The 17313-nt window shown below is 47.9% G+C and overlaps 1 protein-coding gene and 1 long non-coding RNA gene across 5 annotated transcripts in view; one reads left to right on the forward strand and one right to left on the reverse strand.

The window, feature by feature from the left end:
• The window catches only part of AGGF1 (angiogenic factor with G-patch and FHA domains 1), a 25306-nt gene extending 22101 nt beyond the window's left edge, over nucleotides 1–3205 (forward strand). For both annotated transcript variants that reach the window (XM_083818015.1, XM_083818014.1), the window contains exons 12-14: nucleotides 58–185; nucleotides 1581–1680; nucleotides 2293–3205. In XM_083818015.1, coding sequence (XP_083674141.1) covers nucleotides 58–185; nucleotides 1581–1680; nucleotides 2293–2493 — 429 coding nt within the window. In that variant the 3' untranslated portion in view covers nucleotides 2494–3205. The remainder of the gene's footprint in view (nucleotides 1–57; nucleotides 186–1580; nucleotides 1681–2292) is intronic.
• LOC310889854 overlaps nucleotides 1–5976 on the reverse strand; it is an 8221-nt gene extending 2245 nt beyond the window's left edge. Inside the window, exons 1-4 of one of the 3 annotated variants that reach the window (XR_014576841.1) lie at nucleotides 5884–5974; nucleotides 4151–4461; nucleotides 3012–3291; nucleotides 1052–1195 (exon numbers count right to left, since the gene is read on the reverse strand). This is a non-coding gene — a long non-coding RNA (uncharacterized lncRNA). Of the gene's footprint in view, nucleotides 1–1051; nucleotides 1196–3011; nucleotides 5864–5883 lie in introns of those variants that run through there. The other 2 variants (XR_014576840.1, XR_014576842.1) reach the window with 2 other exon arrangements.
• Between the last annotated feature and the right edge of the window lie 11337 nt (nucleotides 5977–17313).

A 17313-nucleotide genomic window follows, 5' to 3' on the forward strand; every position in this document is an offset into this window, starting at 1 on the left:
GCAGAATAAAGAATTTAAAAACCATCTGTCTTGATGGAATTTAATCTGTTTGTAAAGAACACAGAGTATGAAGACAACAAAGCAGTGAACAACCCCAAGTACAAAGACAGAGCAGGAAAACGCAGAGAGACCATTGGCAGTGAAGGAACTTTCCAGAGAGATGATACTCCAGCTTCTGTCCATATGTAAGTGTTTGGGGGAAAAAAGTCCTCTGTGTCCTTCTCTATGGAATCTTACAAAACAGTGATACAGTTAAGTATCAATTAGTAGGATACATTTTGTTAGATTACTAATTATCTGTATACAGTGTTAGGAGAACTACAAAATAATTGTTCTCACTTCCCAGTTCATATGCTATTGTTTTCTCCTCACCTTCCATACAGAATTTATCTTTGCAGTAGGATGTTTAGATCACTTTCTTGCCGACTTAGAAAATCAAGGAACTGACTAGATGTACTATTGACACTTTCAACAGCCTGTTTCTATTTTTTTCTGTCCAGTCCCAGCAATAGTAACAAATTTTTCACCCACATCATTTCTTTCAACTGTCAATATCCAGCCTATCATAGGGTGTGCGTGTACACTCTTAAATGATACTTACTTTAAACTTCCTCTTGAATTATTCCTTTGCTTCTTTGGTTGTTTTTTTTGTTTGTTTGTTTGAAACATGACTTTGTAGGTGCTTGTAAGTTAGTAAAAGGAAACGTGAGACAATGACATGAGATTCTAATGTGTGTTGGAATGCTTTAGTGGTGAGGTAGTGATACTGCCTTTTCATTAGTGCAGTTGATTCCCACTCACCTATGCTGTATCTTTTAACTCCTAAAAGTCAGCAAGTAGTTCAGAGGGAGTTTTAAGAAAGTTGGTGTTGACCAGAGTCTTAGGATAGCTTTGGTAACCAAAGATATTTATGGGAAAATAAATGTAGAATCACAGAATCATCAAGATTGGGAAAGACCCACATGATCAAGTCCAGCCATCAGCTTGACCTACCCAAGACCTTTCACTAAACCATGTTCCTTAGTGCCATGTCTGCACACCACTTAAATACCTTCAGGGATGGGGACTCCACCACTTCCAGCAGTCTGTTCCAATGCTTGACCACCCTCTCTGCAAAGAAATTCTTCCAAAGGTCCAATCTAAACCTCCCCTGGTGCAACTTGAGACCATTTCCTCATGTCCTATCACGTGTCACCTGAAAAAAAAAAAAGAGACCAGTACCCTCCTATGCAACATCCTTTCAGGTAGTTGTAGAGAGCAACGAGTTGTCCCCTCAGCATCCTTTTCTCCAGACTAAACAACCCCAATTCCTTCACTAGCTTCATTGCTCTCCTCTGCACACACTTCAGCAACTCAATATACTTCATGTAGTAAGGGGCCCAACACTGAATGCAGTATTCAAGAACTTGAAAAAGTTTGCACTAGGGCCTTTGAGGTAGCTCTTAGAAGTAGGAACAACACAGTAGTTGGATCTTGGTTTCCAGAGTTGCATATGCATGCACGTTTTTGTCTTTGAATATTTGATTAGCATTTGCTTTGTATGAACTCTTGCTTATTAATTATCTTAAAATTTCTTTAAGTGAGATCAGTGACAGCAACAAAGGACACAAAATGTTGGAGAAGATGGGATGGAAAAAAGGGGAAGGCCTGGGCAAGGATGGTGGTGGTATGAAGGACCCGGTAAGTCTGTCCGGTTTTCACTTGGAGGACAAAGAAATAAAAGTGCGTTTGCATTTGAAAATGTCTAATGACAAGCCATTATTCACTGGAAACATTTCAAAGTTCAGTGTGGGAGGGAATAATCTCAATAGGACTGATCACAAATCAATTTTACCTTTATCAGTGAAGTATTCTGAAATTTTACTATGATTTAATCACATCAGTGGAAAATGACAGTAAGGTGGTTGTTAAGAAACTGAACAAGGGAAGAGAGACATTGGATTAATAATTTTGTGTTTGTATACAAAGTCTGTCAGAAGAAAGAAATTAATTTAAGTGGTGTGAATTCAAGATGGGCATATGATGTAATCCTTCACTTTAACCAAGACAGCTGTAGCACAAAATTCAAACTACATGATGAGCCATGAGAAAGGAAAAACTGCCAAGTCACAGATCTTTGGATTATAGATGCCAATTTAAAACCTCCGCGAAACTTTAAATGTTTGTGTATGATCTAGGTATAGAAGAGCTGTAAAGAGAAGTGCTTGAGGGAGAGGGGTAATAGTATTATAAAATATTAAGTATTTAGAATACCTAACCTGCAATTACAGTAATATTTCATGTATTTGACAGATCCACCTTCAGTTACATAAGCTGAATGCAGGTTTGGGTACAAGCAGACCGGCCTCAATTGAAGATGTTCAGATCATCCAGAGCAAGAATAAAAAGAATTGGGATAAAGCAAGAGAAAGGTTTGCTGAAAACTTCCAAGAACCTAAATCACAAAAGGATACACCTAAGATTACGCCTTGGGTTAGAGGGACTGCAGAGTGAAAAAATGTGGTTCCACAGCAGGGTAATTCCTGTGTGTAAATAGTTGGAAGAGAATTTATTTTTATTCTTTTTTTTCTTTTGCTAAAGCGGAGGTTTGGTGATATGTAAAATACAGTTGTGGAAAAAATTATGCTAGATTAACTCTAGTATGTTAATTGGTTTTCTGTAGTCTTCACGCTTTTATAAAAACATTTTTAATAGGAAATGAAAGAAACCTAGGGGATATTCGACTTCAAATACTTGAATGTGATTCTCATCACGAGCAGGAAGTTTCTTCAATTGTGTTTTTAACACACAAGTTCATGAAAAACCAAAACACCTGTTAAATTTGATAACCTTAACTTTTGAACAGCGGTTTAAAAGCAAGCTGAAACAAACACCCCACACCCCCAAAGAACAGAACATTGTATTGCCTTTTCCTTTCTTGTATGTTTATTCATGATTGCCATGAAATGCTCAGCAAGAGGTACATGACTCTTAAATTCATACACCTCATTACCAGTCATGTCTCAGCTTACCTTCAGTAGAAAACAAAAATTGTTTTTAATGATCCATCAGTACTCTTAAAAATAGATAATATACTCCATGAAATAAACTACCAGCATTGGTGAAGAAAACAATGTTCGAAGAGAGGACAGCTTGTAGCAAAATTTTCTTCTGTGAAGAATTTGCTTGAGACTTGTTCAGTAAATCTGTATCACGCCTTTTAAAAGAGGGGGTATGTTTAGAAAACTGCTGTCTGTGTGTATTGTTTATTAATTTCATGTTCTGATGCATCCATTGCTGGCAATGGAGTTTCTGCCAGGAAAAAAAAAAAAACACACATTTTGGTTGGAAAAGGACTGCCAAACTGAAGCTAACAGCTTGGTATTTATTCACTGTTCCTAAACACAATAAATTATTGTAAGTTTAAGCAGTGTGCATCTTGATACTATCTTGTGCATATGCTGGAGGTGAGCACTCTTCTACAATGAGAAAAATTTAATCCAGTTTTAGTCAAATTACAGTTATGATAGTTGCCCAAGTAAAGGAAAATTGATAGTCTCACCATCTTCCTGGATCATGCAAGCAACTGTCAAGCACTGTGGGGTAAAACCAGGACACGTTGCTAGCTATTTATCTTACTCTATTCTTAGACTCTCATAATATAAAATGAAATACTAATTTGGTGTTGTTTAAATCATTAAAGCACACAGTTTAAACGTAAGGGACTCTTTACTTCAGTAGCATACAGTTAGTGATACAGCTACGAGCACCCTGAATGCCTGTAGTGTTATTGCTTAAAATCAGTTCACAATTCACCTTTGTAAGCAGCTATCTTTTCACAGTTTTAGGTAGTTATGAATTACTGGCTTACTTTGCCAGTGCATTCCTTTTTGTTAACATTTACATTTTCAAAGGATACCTCTCTCTAGCTGAGAAAAAAAAATCTGTATTAAACAGCAGTACAGTAAGTTTTAAGTTTACCAAGTATCTAAAAAGGGACTAATGCTACTAGGAAGAAACAAGAGTCTGCAAAAACAAAGGGTTTGCATATACTTTTTTTGTTGATGATGTTTGTTTGTTTGTTTTAAAATTGACCTCTATGGTCTTGATAGTAAATCAAACTACAAATCTTAATTTGAAGGGATAAGAACACATTTTGTATGTATCTTACTAGGAACCATAGCATTCGTTCTCCCCAGTTATTCAAGTTACAGCTCTAAGAAGTCAATCACTGGTTCATTGTTGCGATGCAAAAAAAAAAATGAGATGTTGAAAGATTTAACTTTAAAGATTTAAAGTTTGTATCTCATAAAGTTTGTGAAGTAAGATTTAATTTGCTCTGAGAGAGGTACAGTCTCATGCAATCAAGCACGGTCTGCTTTTGGTACTGCAGCTTCCTCTTTTAACAATTCCGTATAGAGGGTCGAAGCTTAGTCTCACTTTAGTGTTGGCGTGACAAATCCCATTAGCTCTTGGTGCTGCCTGGGAAAACAGAAATAGCAGTTCCATTAATAAAAGCAATGCCAACAAAACAACTGGAAATAAGGTATGACTAATCCTCATCAAGCAGTTGTGTAGCTTTATTGAGAAGACTTTCATTGAGCTAAGTAAGGCTCTTCCTCCCCTACTTGTCACCCCTTAGTAAGCTTAAGAAAAATGGAAGGTGGAAGCCCTCACTGGTATGCAAATTCTATGTGCAAATGCAGTACTGCTTTCCCTCATGTCAGGAGGAGAGCATGAGCTGCAATTGCACTATTATAATTTTGGAGGCTATAACCAGTAAGATACAGCATGAAGGCTAACTGTCTTACCTTCTCAATCCTCCAATCATCTTGTTGACTTTTCTAACTTACGCAGATTGTGTAATCTTTATATTCATCAAGATTGTGTAATCTTTATATTCATCACTTAGACAAAATTACTTCTCTGCACACCCCAAGTCAAAAGTTTCATTATTTACTGTGTATACATAAAGTAATATTGACAGTGTGTATCATCTTAAAACTGTTGACAACATTACAATAATCAGTTTATACAAACAATTTTCTGTAGTCCTAGTAGGGAATTTTGCAAAGCACCAACTTACCAAACATATTGTAAAATCTAAAATAGACTAAGAGGGGTAGATACGTTCATCTCTTCAGTGCTGAACACCCTCAAGTCAAGTAAACCTTGTGACCCTTACAGTCAAGTAAAAACACAAAGCACATTTATCACTGCATGAAAACCACTGGATTAAACCAGAAGGGGCTCTAAAGTACTGTAAGCATTTGAAATACTTTTCTTAGTCATATCACAGATGAAACTCGAGTTTCTGTTCCAGCAAGAATGGACTCTTTGCTGCTGCAACCATTTGTATAAAATGTACTTTGCACGGGCTTTCAGCTTGTAGATAACATAGCCACAACAGCAGGAAGAGATGTCGAAAACAGCTTTCTGAACACACGGCATTTAAGATAACATTTGCGTAACAACTGATGTTGTTTTTGTATGGACTTTGTATAAATGCTTCTTATCTTTTTGACCAAAGAAAGCGTTTATTCTTCAGCCAGTTGCCTTTCATCCGAATTTTATTTTAACCTGGCAGTACCTCTGTTCTTCCGCATACATGTGTGCTGGTTTCTGTGGCACAGCTAAGAGAAATTAATTAATCTGGATACAGCCCTACAACGCAGCACAGCATCACCCGTTTCTTCTGCTGCTGCCTCTCAAGCTCCTTGGTTAAAGCAGGAATAAATAAATAAATAAAATAAAATAAAATAAATAAATAAATAAAAACACTATTAGGGAAGCCACACTTGTGAGGGAGGCCTGCGGCGCAGTGAGGGCAGCTCCCGCCGCTGCCCGCCCGAGCCGGCCGCCCCTCAGCCCCCCGACCCGCGCCCAGCCGCGGCCGGCCCTTACCTCCCCGCCGCGCCCGCCGCCATCTTGTCTCGTCCGCCCCGCGCGGGGGCGGCTGAGGGAGGAGCGCGGGCTGGGAGCGCGAGGGGGAGGAGCGGGAGGGAGGGAGGCAAAGAGTGGGGGGTTCGCAGCGTTGGGTGAGGTGCTGCCGGGCTGCTCTGAGGGACCAGAATGAGTCAGACACAATATATATATTAAAGAGGCTTTTTGAATGTTTAGAATCAGAAATGATCCTGAGAAGAATTGGTGAAGTCCCAGGAATGGTTTCAAAAGAGAAGTGCCCGTTGGGAGCCAGCACAACCAGCCAAGGGGGCGGGCGCAGAAGCAGCCTCAGCCTGGTCAGGGACCAGCAGCACATCTCAGAAGTTGGCAAGCTGACTCGTAATGTGCTATCGGCTGCCCCTCCGCTGTAAATGGACGGTTCTTCTGCCTCCCCCTGCTCGCCCTCTGTGTGTTCTTCCTTTCCTGATCAAAGGAGTAGGGTGGACTGCCCTTGCCTTTTTGTTCTCAGGCCAAGCCTGGATGCTACTGCGGGAAGTAATGCTTTGGCCAGGCCGTTAGGCTGTGTGAGTCCAGAAAGTCTCCGTGGGTGTTTAGACTAGAATTTGCAGCAACGGGAGTCTCGCAATGAAATCTCAATGTTCAACCATTTCCTCTGCAACCCTTCACTTTCTTCTTTCTTTTTTTCCCTCTGGCTACTTTTGTTTCTCTAGATACTACTGTTTCTCTTTAGATACTACTTTAGCAACTAAAAAAGCAAACAAACAAACAAACAAACAAAAACACTGATTACCATGATACCAGACTTCTTACCACCATCATACTGGTCACTGGATTTGTTCGTGTGTTTGTTTGTTTTAACTTCCTTTTTTTTATTATTTTTTTTTATTCATCATGTAACACAATAGGGGGGAATTAAACACTAAAGCATTTAGCAGTGTCGAATGAGGCTCACTGTGAGTCAAATTTATAGTACCAGCTTTTTAACCTCAGGCTATACCTTGAGTATTGTGTCCAGTTCTGGGCTCGAGAGTACAAAAGAGACATGGACATACTGGAAATGGAGTTAAATCCAGTTGGAGGCTGGTCACTAGTGGAGCCCCCCAGCGCTCAGTACTAGGGCCAGTCCTCTTTAATATCTTTATCGATGATCTGGATGAGGGGATTGAGTGCGCCCTCAGTAAGTGTGCAGACAACACCAAGTTACATGCATGTGTTGATCTGCTCAAGGAGGCTCTGCAGGAGGATCTGGATAGGCTGGACCGATGGGCTGAGGCCAGCTCTATGAAACTCAGCAAGGCCAAGTGCCGGGTCCTGCACCTGGGGCACAACAACCCCAAGCAGTGCTACAGGCTGGGAGGCGAGTGGTTAGAAAGCTGCCTGGCAGAGAAGGACCTGGGAGTATTGGTTGATAGTTGGCTGAATATGAGCCAGCAATGTGCTCAGGTGGCCAAGAAGGCCAACGGCATCCTGGCCTGTATCAGAAACAGTGTGGCCAGCAGGGCGAGGGAGGTGATTGTCCCCCTGTACTCAGCTCTGGTGAGGCCGCACCTCGAGTACTGTGTTCAGTTTTGGGCCCCTCTCTACAAGAAGGACATGGAGGTGCTCGAGTGAGTCCAGAGAAGGGCAACGAAGCTGGTGAGGGGTCTGGAGAACAAGTCTTACAAGGAGCGGCTGAGGGAGCTGGGATTGTTCAGCCTGGAGAAGAGGAGGCTCAGGGGCGACCTTATCGCACTCTACAGGTACCTTAAAGGAGGCTGTAGCGAGGTGGGGGTTGGTCTGTTCTCCTACGTGCCTGGTGATAGGACAAGGGGGAATGGGCTAAAGTTGCGCCAGGGGAGGTTAAGGTTGGATATTAGGAAAAGCTTCTTTACCGAAAGGGTTGTTCGGGATTGGAATGGGCTGCCCAGGGAGGTGGTTGAGTCACCGTCCCTGGAGGTCTTTAAAAGACGTTTGGATGTAGAGCTTAGTGAGATGGTTTAGTGGAGGACCTGTTAGTGTTAGGTCAGAGGTCGGACTCAGTGATCTTGGAGGTCTCTTCCAACCTAGATGATTCTGTGATTCTGTGATTCTTCTTCTAGGTCAAATTTCTTATTAGTGTGCTCTTCTTTACCCACAAATGAAAGAGCCATCTGTATTCACATAACATCCTGGAGAGTGTAATCTGTAATCTTGAAGAAGGGAAGCAAGAAAATGTGAGTAACTGCAGCACTTGCCACAGATTCAGTATTGCTGAGTAGCTATGCTCTCCCCTAAATGGAAAAGAAACGCATAGATAAAAACAGAAATTAGGAAGCAAATGTTCTTGGTTTTGGCAAAACTCTACTTACCACTCATCTAAAGCAAGTGGGAAATAGCAAAATTGAGAAAAAACTAACAAATTAGATAAGCAAAATATATATTCATGGAGTAAGAAAAACAGAAAGCTGCAGGATTAAAGGTAGCATCCTTGCACCATTTATGCTCCTGTTAATTGTTTTCATTGCTGTTGCTACAGGACTAACACATTTGAAAACTTTCAATATTTTCTTCACCATGCTCCTAAAATGATAGTAAGGACAACTGTAGTTAACACACGCAATTAAAAACACTCGCTCTACCTTACATGAAGTTTGTTAAATTTAGAATATTTACCTGAAAAATATCCATACATAAATTACATATTTTTGTTGTACATCTATTTTAAAACAATTAATCATTCTCCATTACTATCTAAAACCAGCACTGTCTCTAATAAATCTGTGACTGTAGGTCACAGTAAAGCCTGGTGGCTGGTCAAGCTTAGTATCCTGTCTGCAAAAGACCACCCAAAATAAAAATAGAACAATATGGCACGCAGCGGCACTTCTCCAGAATGATCTCTCAACTTAAATACATGATCTCTCATATCTCACTTCTCCAGAATAATCTCTCCTATCTTCTGCTGAATTAATGTAAATTTCATATAGTGAATCGATGGAGCTTCTTGCAAAAGATCTTACACATGATAAAAGAAGATGAAGAACCAAGACTTGTTTGATTCCGATGAGGCTTCTGTAAGCTTCAGTGGATGCTCCCTGGTGTTTATAGAAAGAGTAAACAAGAAATCCCTACTGCAACGCTTCAACGCCTCTTGTTGTTTTTTAACCCTCTATTATTATTTCCAAGGAGTAGTCTTTTCTCTGGACTGAAGAACTCTGATTTGCTTAATTGTTTTTCCTTTTGTAGCTACTTCGTGCTTTAGATAATTTTCATGGTTTTTTGCCCTTTTTTTTTTTTTTTTTTACTTTTTTCAGTTTGACAATAACCTTTTTAAGGGAGAATGATAACTACTGTTAAGCACCAAAATGAAGTACTTTTAAAACCATCTGTTGTAAACTGAAGGCCTTGTTCCCAAGTGAAGGTGGGTATCTCAAAACCCAAGATAGTATATCTGTTTGTATATATGTTTGTATATATGTGTGTTTTCCTTTGTTAATTTGCTTTGCGCTCCTTTATCTTGCTGCCTCCTAAAAGAAGTGGTGATAGAAAAGATATCTCCTGAAAGCCCAAGGATTTGTTCTTGACAAGCACCCGTTGCTCCCAGTCCCCCGTGGCAGCATTTCATTGTTTCATTGGCAGCACTGGGGTCTTGTTCATCCTTCTTGAGTAATTCCACAGCTTAGTTCTGTGAGTTGCCATTTGTGGTCGTCAGCGTGTTTGGGGCTGGAACACTGTTTTCTCCTTCTCTGAAAAGCTCTTTGAGAGGAAGGAGGGCTGTGGGGAAACTGGGAGCACTCTGCATGCTGGGGAGTCATTTCTCCCCGTGCTGAGGTTGACACAAAACTTCCCAATCTCCTCAACCTTTCCCTTTCGGCCTTCCAACAGGCTCCTGACTCCGAGTGCCTGCAGCTGCAGCTTCCCTCCCAGCGCAGGTCTGTGTTTCAGTGCATGGGGCGTTTCTGGATGCGTCTCCTACAAGAGTCGGGAGCGTGAGTGTGCAAAAGCAGCGCCGTCCCCTGGGCTTTTGCTTTTAATCAGTCCCAGTTTGCTTCTGGCAGTCAGGTTTGTAACCAGGAGGTAGCCAAGCCCACTGGGAAGAAGTTGGTCTAAAGTGAGCTGTGATGGCCAGCCCTGGCAAGGCTGGTGCATGCAAGAAATGTGCAGCAAAGCTATGAGAGGCGCTTAATTTCCCAGGTAGAAAGCATGGTTCTCTTTGATTTCCAGCAGTGGGGCAGCCCCCCCAGCGGCTGCACGTTGGGTGCGGAGCGCATGTCAGGAAGGGGAATTCCCTCAAGCAGTTCCATCAGAGCAGATGAGGTTTTTGTGTTAAATGTTGTTCCTTTCTCGTACACATGTGGTCCCTCGGTGAAAGAGGGAACAAACTGGTTTCCAGACCCATGCCTGCAGACTCTGGTCTTAGATTAGGACACTTAATCTGCTTTGAAATTCTCTTGATGCCAGCATCCGAAGAAGCGGAGGCTGGTGCACTCGCTCCTTCTGCGAAAGGCAAAGCCCCACAAGTTTTCCCCAAGAAGGGCAGGAAAAAGTAGCCGATGAGGTTGTGAATCAGAACCTTTATTTAAGCAACGTTTGAGAGAGACGTGGGGTGGGGTGAGGTGGCGGAGAGGCGTGGCGAGCTCTCAATGTCCAAAGGCGCGGAGCCCGTTGGTGTGCTTGTAGGACCATGGCAGGGTAGAGACGGGGTCCTTGTGTGCTTTCTTCTCCTTCAGTGGCTGTGGTTGTAGAAAGGTGCGCCAGCCTTCAGGCCAGTGGCCGCAGAGGGAGAGGGCAGAGGAGGGAAAGGACAGCGGCAGACCTTGCTCTGCTCTGGGCTTTGTGATGGGGTAAGAAAGGAAAATGATCAAAAAGAGCAGCCCCAGCCCACGGCCGGGGTAGCCCCTGCACCCCTGAGCAAGGCTCTCCCAGCCTCACTCCAAGGCCGTCCATCTCACGTCTCCCTGGCGGCCAGGAGATGCCCATCATAACCCAACCGTGTCGTCTTCTGGTATGGTGTGAGACGATGGTGGGGAATGGGTTGGGGCTGTCTTATCTGTCCTGTAGAGCGTTGGCAGTTCTTCCTGCCAGCTGAGTTCTCAAGGGGAGAGAGGCCAGGAGTGATCCGTGGTCTGGTCCCATCGCTGTCTGAGTCTGGCTTTAATAAGAGAAGGAACAAACCGCGCAGCATCTTCCTGTGACCACAGGCTGCCCCAGCCTCTCTGCCCAAGGGTCTCCAGCATCTCACCATGTCTGTCCCTCTGCCATCGTCCTGATGGAGCGGTCACTGCCTTCCTGCCCAATCGTGTCACCTTCCTGCTTGCTGTGGACCCTGGTGGGTGTGGGTTGGGGCAATCTTACCTGTCCTGTAGAGCGTTGGCAGCTCTTCCTTCCAGCTGAGTGGTCGAGGGCAGTGAGGCCAGGATTGTGCTGTGGTCTGGTCCCATCGCTGCGTGATTCTGGCTGAAAGAGAAGAAGCACCAAACGGAGCAGCATCCCCCTGTGACCACGGGCAGCCCCTGCCTCTCTGCCCATGAGTCTTTAGCGTCTCACCGAGGCTGTCCGTGTCCCGTCGTCCTGATGGAGCTGTCACTGTCGTCCTGGCCTGAGCGTGTCACTGTCCTGCTTGCTATGAGACCGTGGTGGGGTGTGGGTTGGTACTATCTTACCTGTCCTGGAGAGCATTGACACCTTTTCCAGCTGACTTCTCAACAGGAGAGAGGCCAGGAGTGTGCCGTGGCTTCATTCCATCACTGTCAGTGTGTCCAGCTGTAATAGAGGAGGCGACAAACCGAGCAGCCACCCCCTGTCAGCACTGGAAGCCGTTCCTTCCTCCCTGCGCGAGGCTCTCCCAGCCTCACACCAAGGCCACCTATCTCGCATCTTCCTGATGTCCAGGAGATGTTTGTTGTAGCTCAACCCTGTCACGTTCCCACTTAGCGAGGTAAGACCATGGTGGGGAATGGGCTGGGGCTGTCTTATCTGTCCTGTAGAGCATTCACAGCTCTTCCCTCCAGCTGAGTTCTCAAGGGGAGAGCAGCCAGGAGTGTGCCGTGGTCTGGTCTCGTTGTCGTGTGTGCCTGGCTTTAATAAGAGAAGGAATAAACCGCGCAAAATCCCCCTGTGACCACGGGCTGCCCAAGGGTCTCCAGCATCTCACCAAAGCCGTCCCTCTCCCGTCGTTCTGACGGACCAGTAACTGCCGTCCTGGCCTGAGCATGTCACCTGGCTGCTTGCTGTGACAGCGTGGTAGGGTGCGGGTTGGGGTGATGTTACCTGTCCTGTAGAGTGTGGACAATTGTCCGGCACAGTGCTGGAAAGGAGTGGCCAGGAGTGTGCGGTGGTTTGGTTCGGTCAGTGTCCTGTAGGGCACCGAGAGCCATTTGAGGTGAGGGCCTGAGGAGAGAGGAGAGACGAGCTGAGTTCCTCTGGCTGAGTGTGTGTCCAGAGCTGAGGCTGGAGCAGCAGGAGCAGGCAGCTGAGCAGCCTCCCTGTCAGCACGGGCAGCCATCTCAGGCCTGCGTGGCCGTTGGGGCCAGTGTTCCGGGGCCGAGGCCGTCCGCGCCCCTTTGTGACAGGGGGCACCCCCTGCCTGCTGTGACATGGGCAGTGCATCACTGCGGGGTGGCAGCAGGTGATACGGAGCCCAGGCCTGGGCCGGGTGGTGGAAAAGGCGCCCAGGGGTGTGTGCAGGGCTGCAGGGCCGTGCCAGCAGGCTGTGGGAGTGTGCTGGGGTCCGGGTGGGGCTGTGCTGCCTGCCCTGCAGAGCTCTGAGAGCTCCCCGCCGAGGGGGAGAGGCCAGGAGCGTGTCCCGGTTCCGTCCCATCGCTGCCTGTGCGTGCGGCTGGAAGAGGAGAGGCAAGCAGAGAGGAGCCCCCCGGCTGCCCCCCATCGCCGCGCAGGGGGACACGTCTGTTCCTGCCCACCGTGGAAGCACGAAGAAAGAACTAAGTGAATAATAAACATGGAAAAGCCCAAAGCCCCGGGTTGTGGTTCTGGGGAGGGGAATCGAGTAGCTGTAGCAGAAGTTGCTTTGAAATGAACTTTATTTCAGCTAAGGAGTAAAGTTGAGGAAAAACTAAGAAATCCCAAAACTCTACTAAAAATGAAAGCAGCTGAAGTGGTGTCAATTTTATACGTCATTTGCAGGGACACTTCCCTTAACAGAAAGGATACTCCTAAAGGAAACTGAAGGACATTGTTAAGATCAGTCTGACCTCTAGCCTGACCTCTTTGTGTGACCAAAATCAGTCCAATTCTGGTCAAAATTCTGCCTGACGTCGTGCAGGGGGGCTCCGCTGAAGCCAGCGGAGTTCCCCAGGCAGTGGGTCCCCAGCCCAAGCGACAGACTTCAGTGACCCTTGTTGGTCGCTTACCAGGACAAAGTGGCATTTGGCTTCGTTTGACCATAAGTGAATGCACGGAGCTTGCAGAGCAGCTTCCGTGTTGCTGCATGAGCACATCAGGCCGTTGGGAAGTTCAGCCCGCGTTCTTGCGGAGAGCCAGGTTAGAATAAAGCAGGCAATTGTAATGGGAATGAGGGAACACTGCCTGGATGGCCTGCTGCCTCCCCACAAGAAAGAGAAGGCATTTCTATACAGAGTATTTTCTCCTCCTTTCTCTACCCACAAATACCGAACGTGTAAGAGTAAGTCAGAGGTTTCTTCCCCAGGAAAAAAACGGGGAAAGTGTGCTGAAGGGCACGGCACGTTGCAGAGAACAGTGACCCATCTGGAGGCGAGAGAGGCTGCAGCGCGCAGTGGGAGGCACACCAGAGGCTGTCCAACGTGGCCCTGGATCCCGCTGAACAAAACTGCTGTCAGGGACGTTGCAGCTCTCAGCTCCCAGCTGTTCCAGCCCAGGGTTTGCTCTTCCCTTGCCCCTCAGGGTGCAGCAGGCTGCGGTTTGCCAGCTTTACCATGTTCTTCAGCTTTCTCTCTGGAAAAAGGCATTCTTGGCGTTCCATTTTTGCCTCTGCAGGGGGAGTCCCTTGTGGCACCTTTGGCCCAGGCTGGGTCAGCTGGAGCACCTCCCCACAATCTGTGGGGCGGAGGGGGGAATGGCAGCCCTCTGGGGAGAGGCTGGCGGTGGTGTGGCACGCACAAGGCTCAGGCGGCTGGAGCGCAAGCACGCTGTGCAGTGGCTGCTGAGCCCCTTGTGCGCAGCGAGGTGCCGGGGGGGGGTTCTGTCCTTGCAAGGCTCTGCAGAGATGTTCCTCTGAACCACGTGTGGCTGGAAACATGCCTGCTGTTGTAATCCAGTTCAATTTAACTGGAGTTAAATCCAGGTGGAGGCCGGTCACTACTGGCGTCCCCCAGGGCTCAGTACTGGGGCCAGTTCTCTTTAATAACTTTATCGATGATCTAGATGAGGGCATTCAGTGCACCCTCAGTAAGTTTGCAGACAACACCAAGGTAGGTGCATGTGTCGGTCTGCTCGAGGGTAGAAAGGTTCTCTAGGTTCCCTCCCAGCACAGGTCTGTGTTTCAGTGCATGGGGCGTTTCTGGATGCGTCTCCTACAAGAGTCGGGAACGTGAGTGTGCAAAAGCAGCGCTGTCCCCTGGGCTTTTGTTTTTAATCAGTCCCAGTTTGCTTCTGGCAGTCAGGGTTGTAACCAGGAGGTAGCCAAGCTGACTAGGAAGAAGTTGGCCTAAAGTGAGCTGTGATGGCCAGCCCTGGCAAGGCTGGTGCATGCAAGAAATGTGCAGCAAAGCTATGAGAGGCGCTTAATTTCCCAGGTAGAAAGCATGGTTCTCTTTGATTTCCAGCAGCGGGGCAGCCCCCCCAGCGGCTGCACGTTGGGTGCGGAGCGCATGTCAGAAAGGGGAATTTCCTCAAGCAGTTCCATCAGAGCAGATGAGGTTTTTGTGTTGTGTTCTTCCTTCCTTATACACATGTGGTCCCTTGGTAAAAGAGGGAGCAAACTGGTTTCCAGACCCATGCCTGCAGACACTGGTCTTAAATTAGGACCCTTAATCTGCTTTGAAATACTCTTGATGCCAGTGTCTGAAGAAGAGGAGGCTGGTGCACTCACTCCTTCTGCAAAAGGCAAAGCCCCCCAAGGTTTCCCCAGGAAGGGCAGGAAAAAGCAGCCGATGAGGTTGTGAATCAGAACGTTTATTTGAGCAACATTAGAGAGAGACATGGGATGGGGTGGGGTGGCGTGGAGGCGTGCCGAGCTCTCTTTGTCCACAGCTGCAGGGCCCGTTGTTGTGCTTGTAGGACCACAGTAGGGTAGAGACGGGGTCCTTGTGTGCTTCCTGCTCCTTCGGTGGCTGCGGTTGTAGAAAGCTGCAGCAGCTTTCAGGTCAGTGGCCGTGGATGGATTGGGCAGAGGAGGGAAGGGAGAGTGGCACACCTTGGTGTGCTCGGGGCTCTGTGATGGGGTGAGAAAGGAAAATGATCAAAAAGAGCAGCCCCAGCCCATGGCCAGGAGCAGTCCCAGCCTCCCTGCGTGAGGCACTCGCAGCCTGACAGCAAGGCCGTCCTGCCTGTGTCTCCCTGACAGCCAAGAGTCAGCCGTGTTGGGCCAAGCCCATCACCTTCCCGCAGGCAGTGAGACCGGGGAGGGGAATGGGTTGGGGTGATCTTATCTGTCCTGGAGAGCGTGGTGAATTCTCCATCAGAGTGCTGGAAGAGAGAGGCCAGGAGTGTGCCATGGCTTCGTTCCCTCACTCTCAGTGAGTCCACCTGTAATAGAGGAGGTGACAAACAGAGCAGCCACCCCCTGCCAACACTGAAAGCCATCCCTTCCTCCCTGAGCAAGGCTCTCCCAGCCTCACTCCAAGGCTGTCCATCTCACGTCTCCCTGACGGCCAGGAGATGCCCCTTGTAGCCCAACCATGTCATCTTCTGGCATGGTGTGAGACTGTGGTGGGGTATGGGTTGGGGATCGCTTACCTGTCCTGTAGAGTGTTGGCAGCTCTTCCTTCCAGCTGAATTCTCAAGGGCAGCGAGGCCAGGAGCGTGCCATGGTCTTGTCCCATCGCTGTGTGTTTCTGGCTGAAAGAGAAGAAGCACCAAACGGAGCAGCATCCCCCGGTGACCACGGGCAGCCCCTGCCTCTCTGCCCAAGAGTCTCTAGCGTCTCACCGAGGCTGTCCGTGTCCCGTCGTCCTGATGGAGCGGTCACTGCCGTCCTGGCCCGAGCGTGTCACCTGTCTGTCTGCTGTGGACTGTGGTGGGTGTGGGTTGAGTGATCTTACCTGTCCTGTAGAGCATTAGCAGCTCTTCCTTCCAGCTGAGTGGTCGAGGGCAGTGAGGCCAGGATCGTGCCATGGTCTGGTCCCATCGCTGTGTGTGTTTCCAGCTGTAAGAGAGGAAGCCAAAAGAGAGCAGCCTTCCCCTGTGGCCAGGAGCAGACCATGCCTCCCAGCCTAAGGCTCTCCCAGCCTGACATTAATGCTGTCCATCCTGTGTCTCCTGACAGCCAAGAGTCAGCTGTGTTGGGCCAAGCCATCACCGTCCGGCTGGCAGTGAGACCATGGTGGGGAATGGGATGGGGCTGTCTTATCTGTCCTGTAGAGTGCTGGCATCTTTTCGAGCTGAGTTGTCAAGGGGAGAGAGGCCAGGAGTGTGCTGTGGTCTGGTCCCATCGCTGCGTGATTCTGGCTGAAAGAGAAGAAGCACCAAATGGAGCAGCATCCCCCTGTGACCACGGGCAGCCCCTGCCTCTCTGCCCAAGAGTCTCCAGCGTCTCACCGAGGCTGTCCTTGTCCCGTCGTCCTGATGGAGCGGTCACTGCCGTCCTGGCCTGAGCGTGTCACCTGTCTGCTTGCTATGAGACCATGGTAGGGTGTGGGTTGGGGTGATGTTACCTGTCCTGTAGAGCGTTGGCAGCTCTTCCTTCCAGCTGAGTGGTCGAGGGCGGTGAGGCCAGGATTGTGCCATGGTCTGGTCCCATCGCTGCGTGATTCTGGCTGAAAGAGAAGAAGCACCAAACGGAGCAGCATCCCCGTGACCATGGGCAGCCCCTGCCTCTCTGCCCAAGAGTCTCTAGCGTCTCACCGAGGCTGTCCGTGTCCCGTCGTCCTGATGGAGCGGTCACTGCCGTGCTGGCCCGAGCGTGTCACCTGTCTGCTTGGTATGAGATCATGGTACGGTGCGGGTTGGGGTGATGTTACCTGTCCTGTAGAGCGTGGGCTATTGTCCGGCACAGTGCTGGAAAGGAGTGGCCAGGTGTGTGCCGTGGTTTGGTTCAGTCAGTGTCCTGTAGGGTGCTGAAAGCCATTTGAGGTGTGGGCCTGAGGAGAGAGGAGAGACGAGCTGAGTTCCTCTGGCTGAGTGTGTGTCCAGAGCTGAGGCTGGAGCAGCAGGAGCAGGCAGCTGAGCAGCCTCCCTGTCAGCACGGGCAGCCATCTCAGGCCTGCGTGGCCGTTGGGGCCAGTGTTCCGGGGCCGAGGCCGTCCGCGCCCCTTTGTGACAGGGGGCACCCCCTGCCTGCTGTGACATGGGCAGTGCATCACTGCGGGGTGGCAG

The sequence above is a fragment of the Anser anser genome (assembly GCF_964211835.1).
Source record: "Anser anser genome assembly, chromosome: Z".
Lineage (NCBI taxonomy): Eukaryota > Metazoa > Chordata > Aves > Anseriformes > Anatidae > Anser > Anser anser.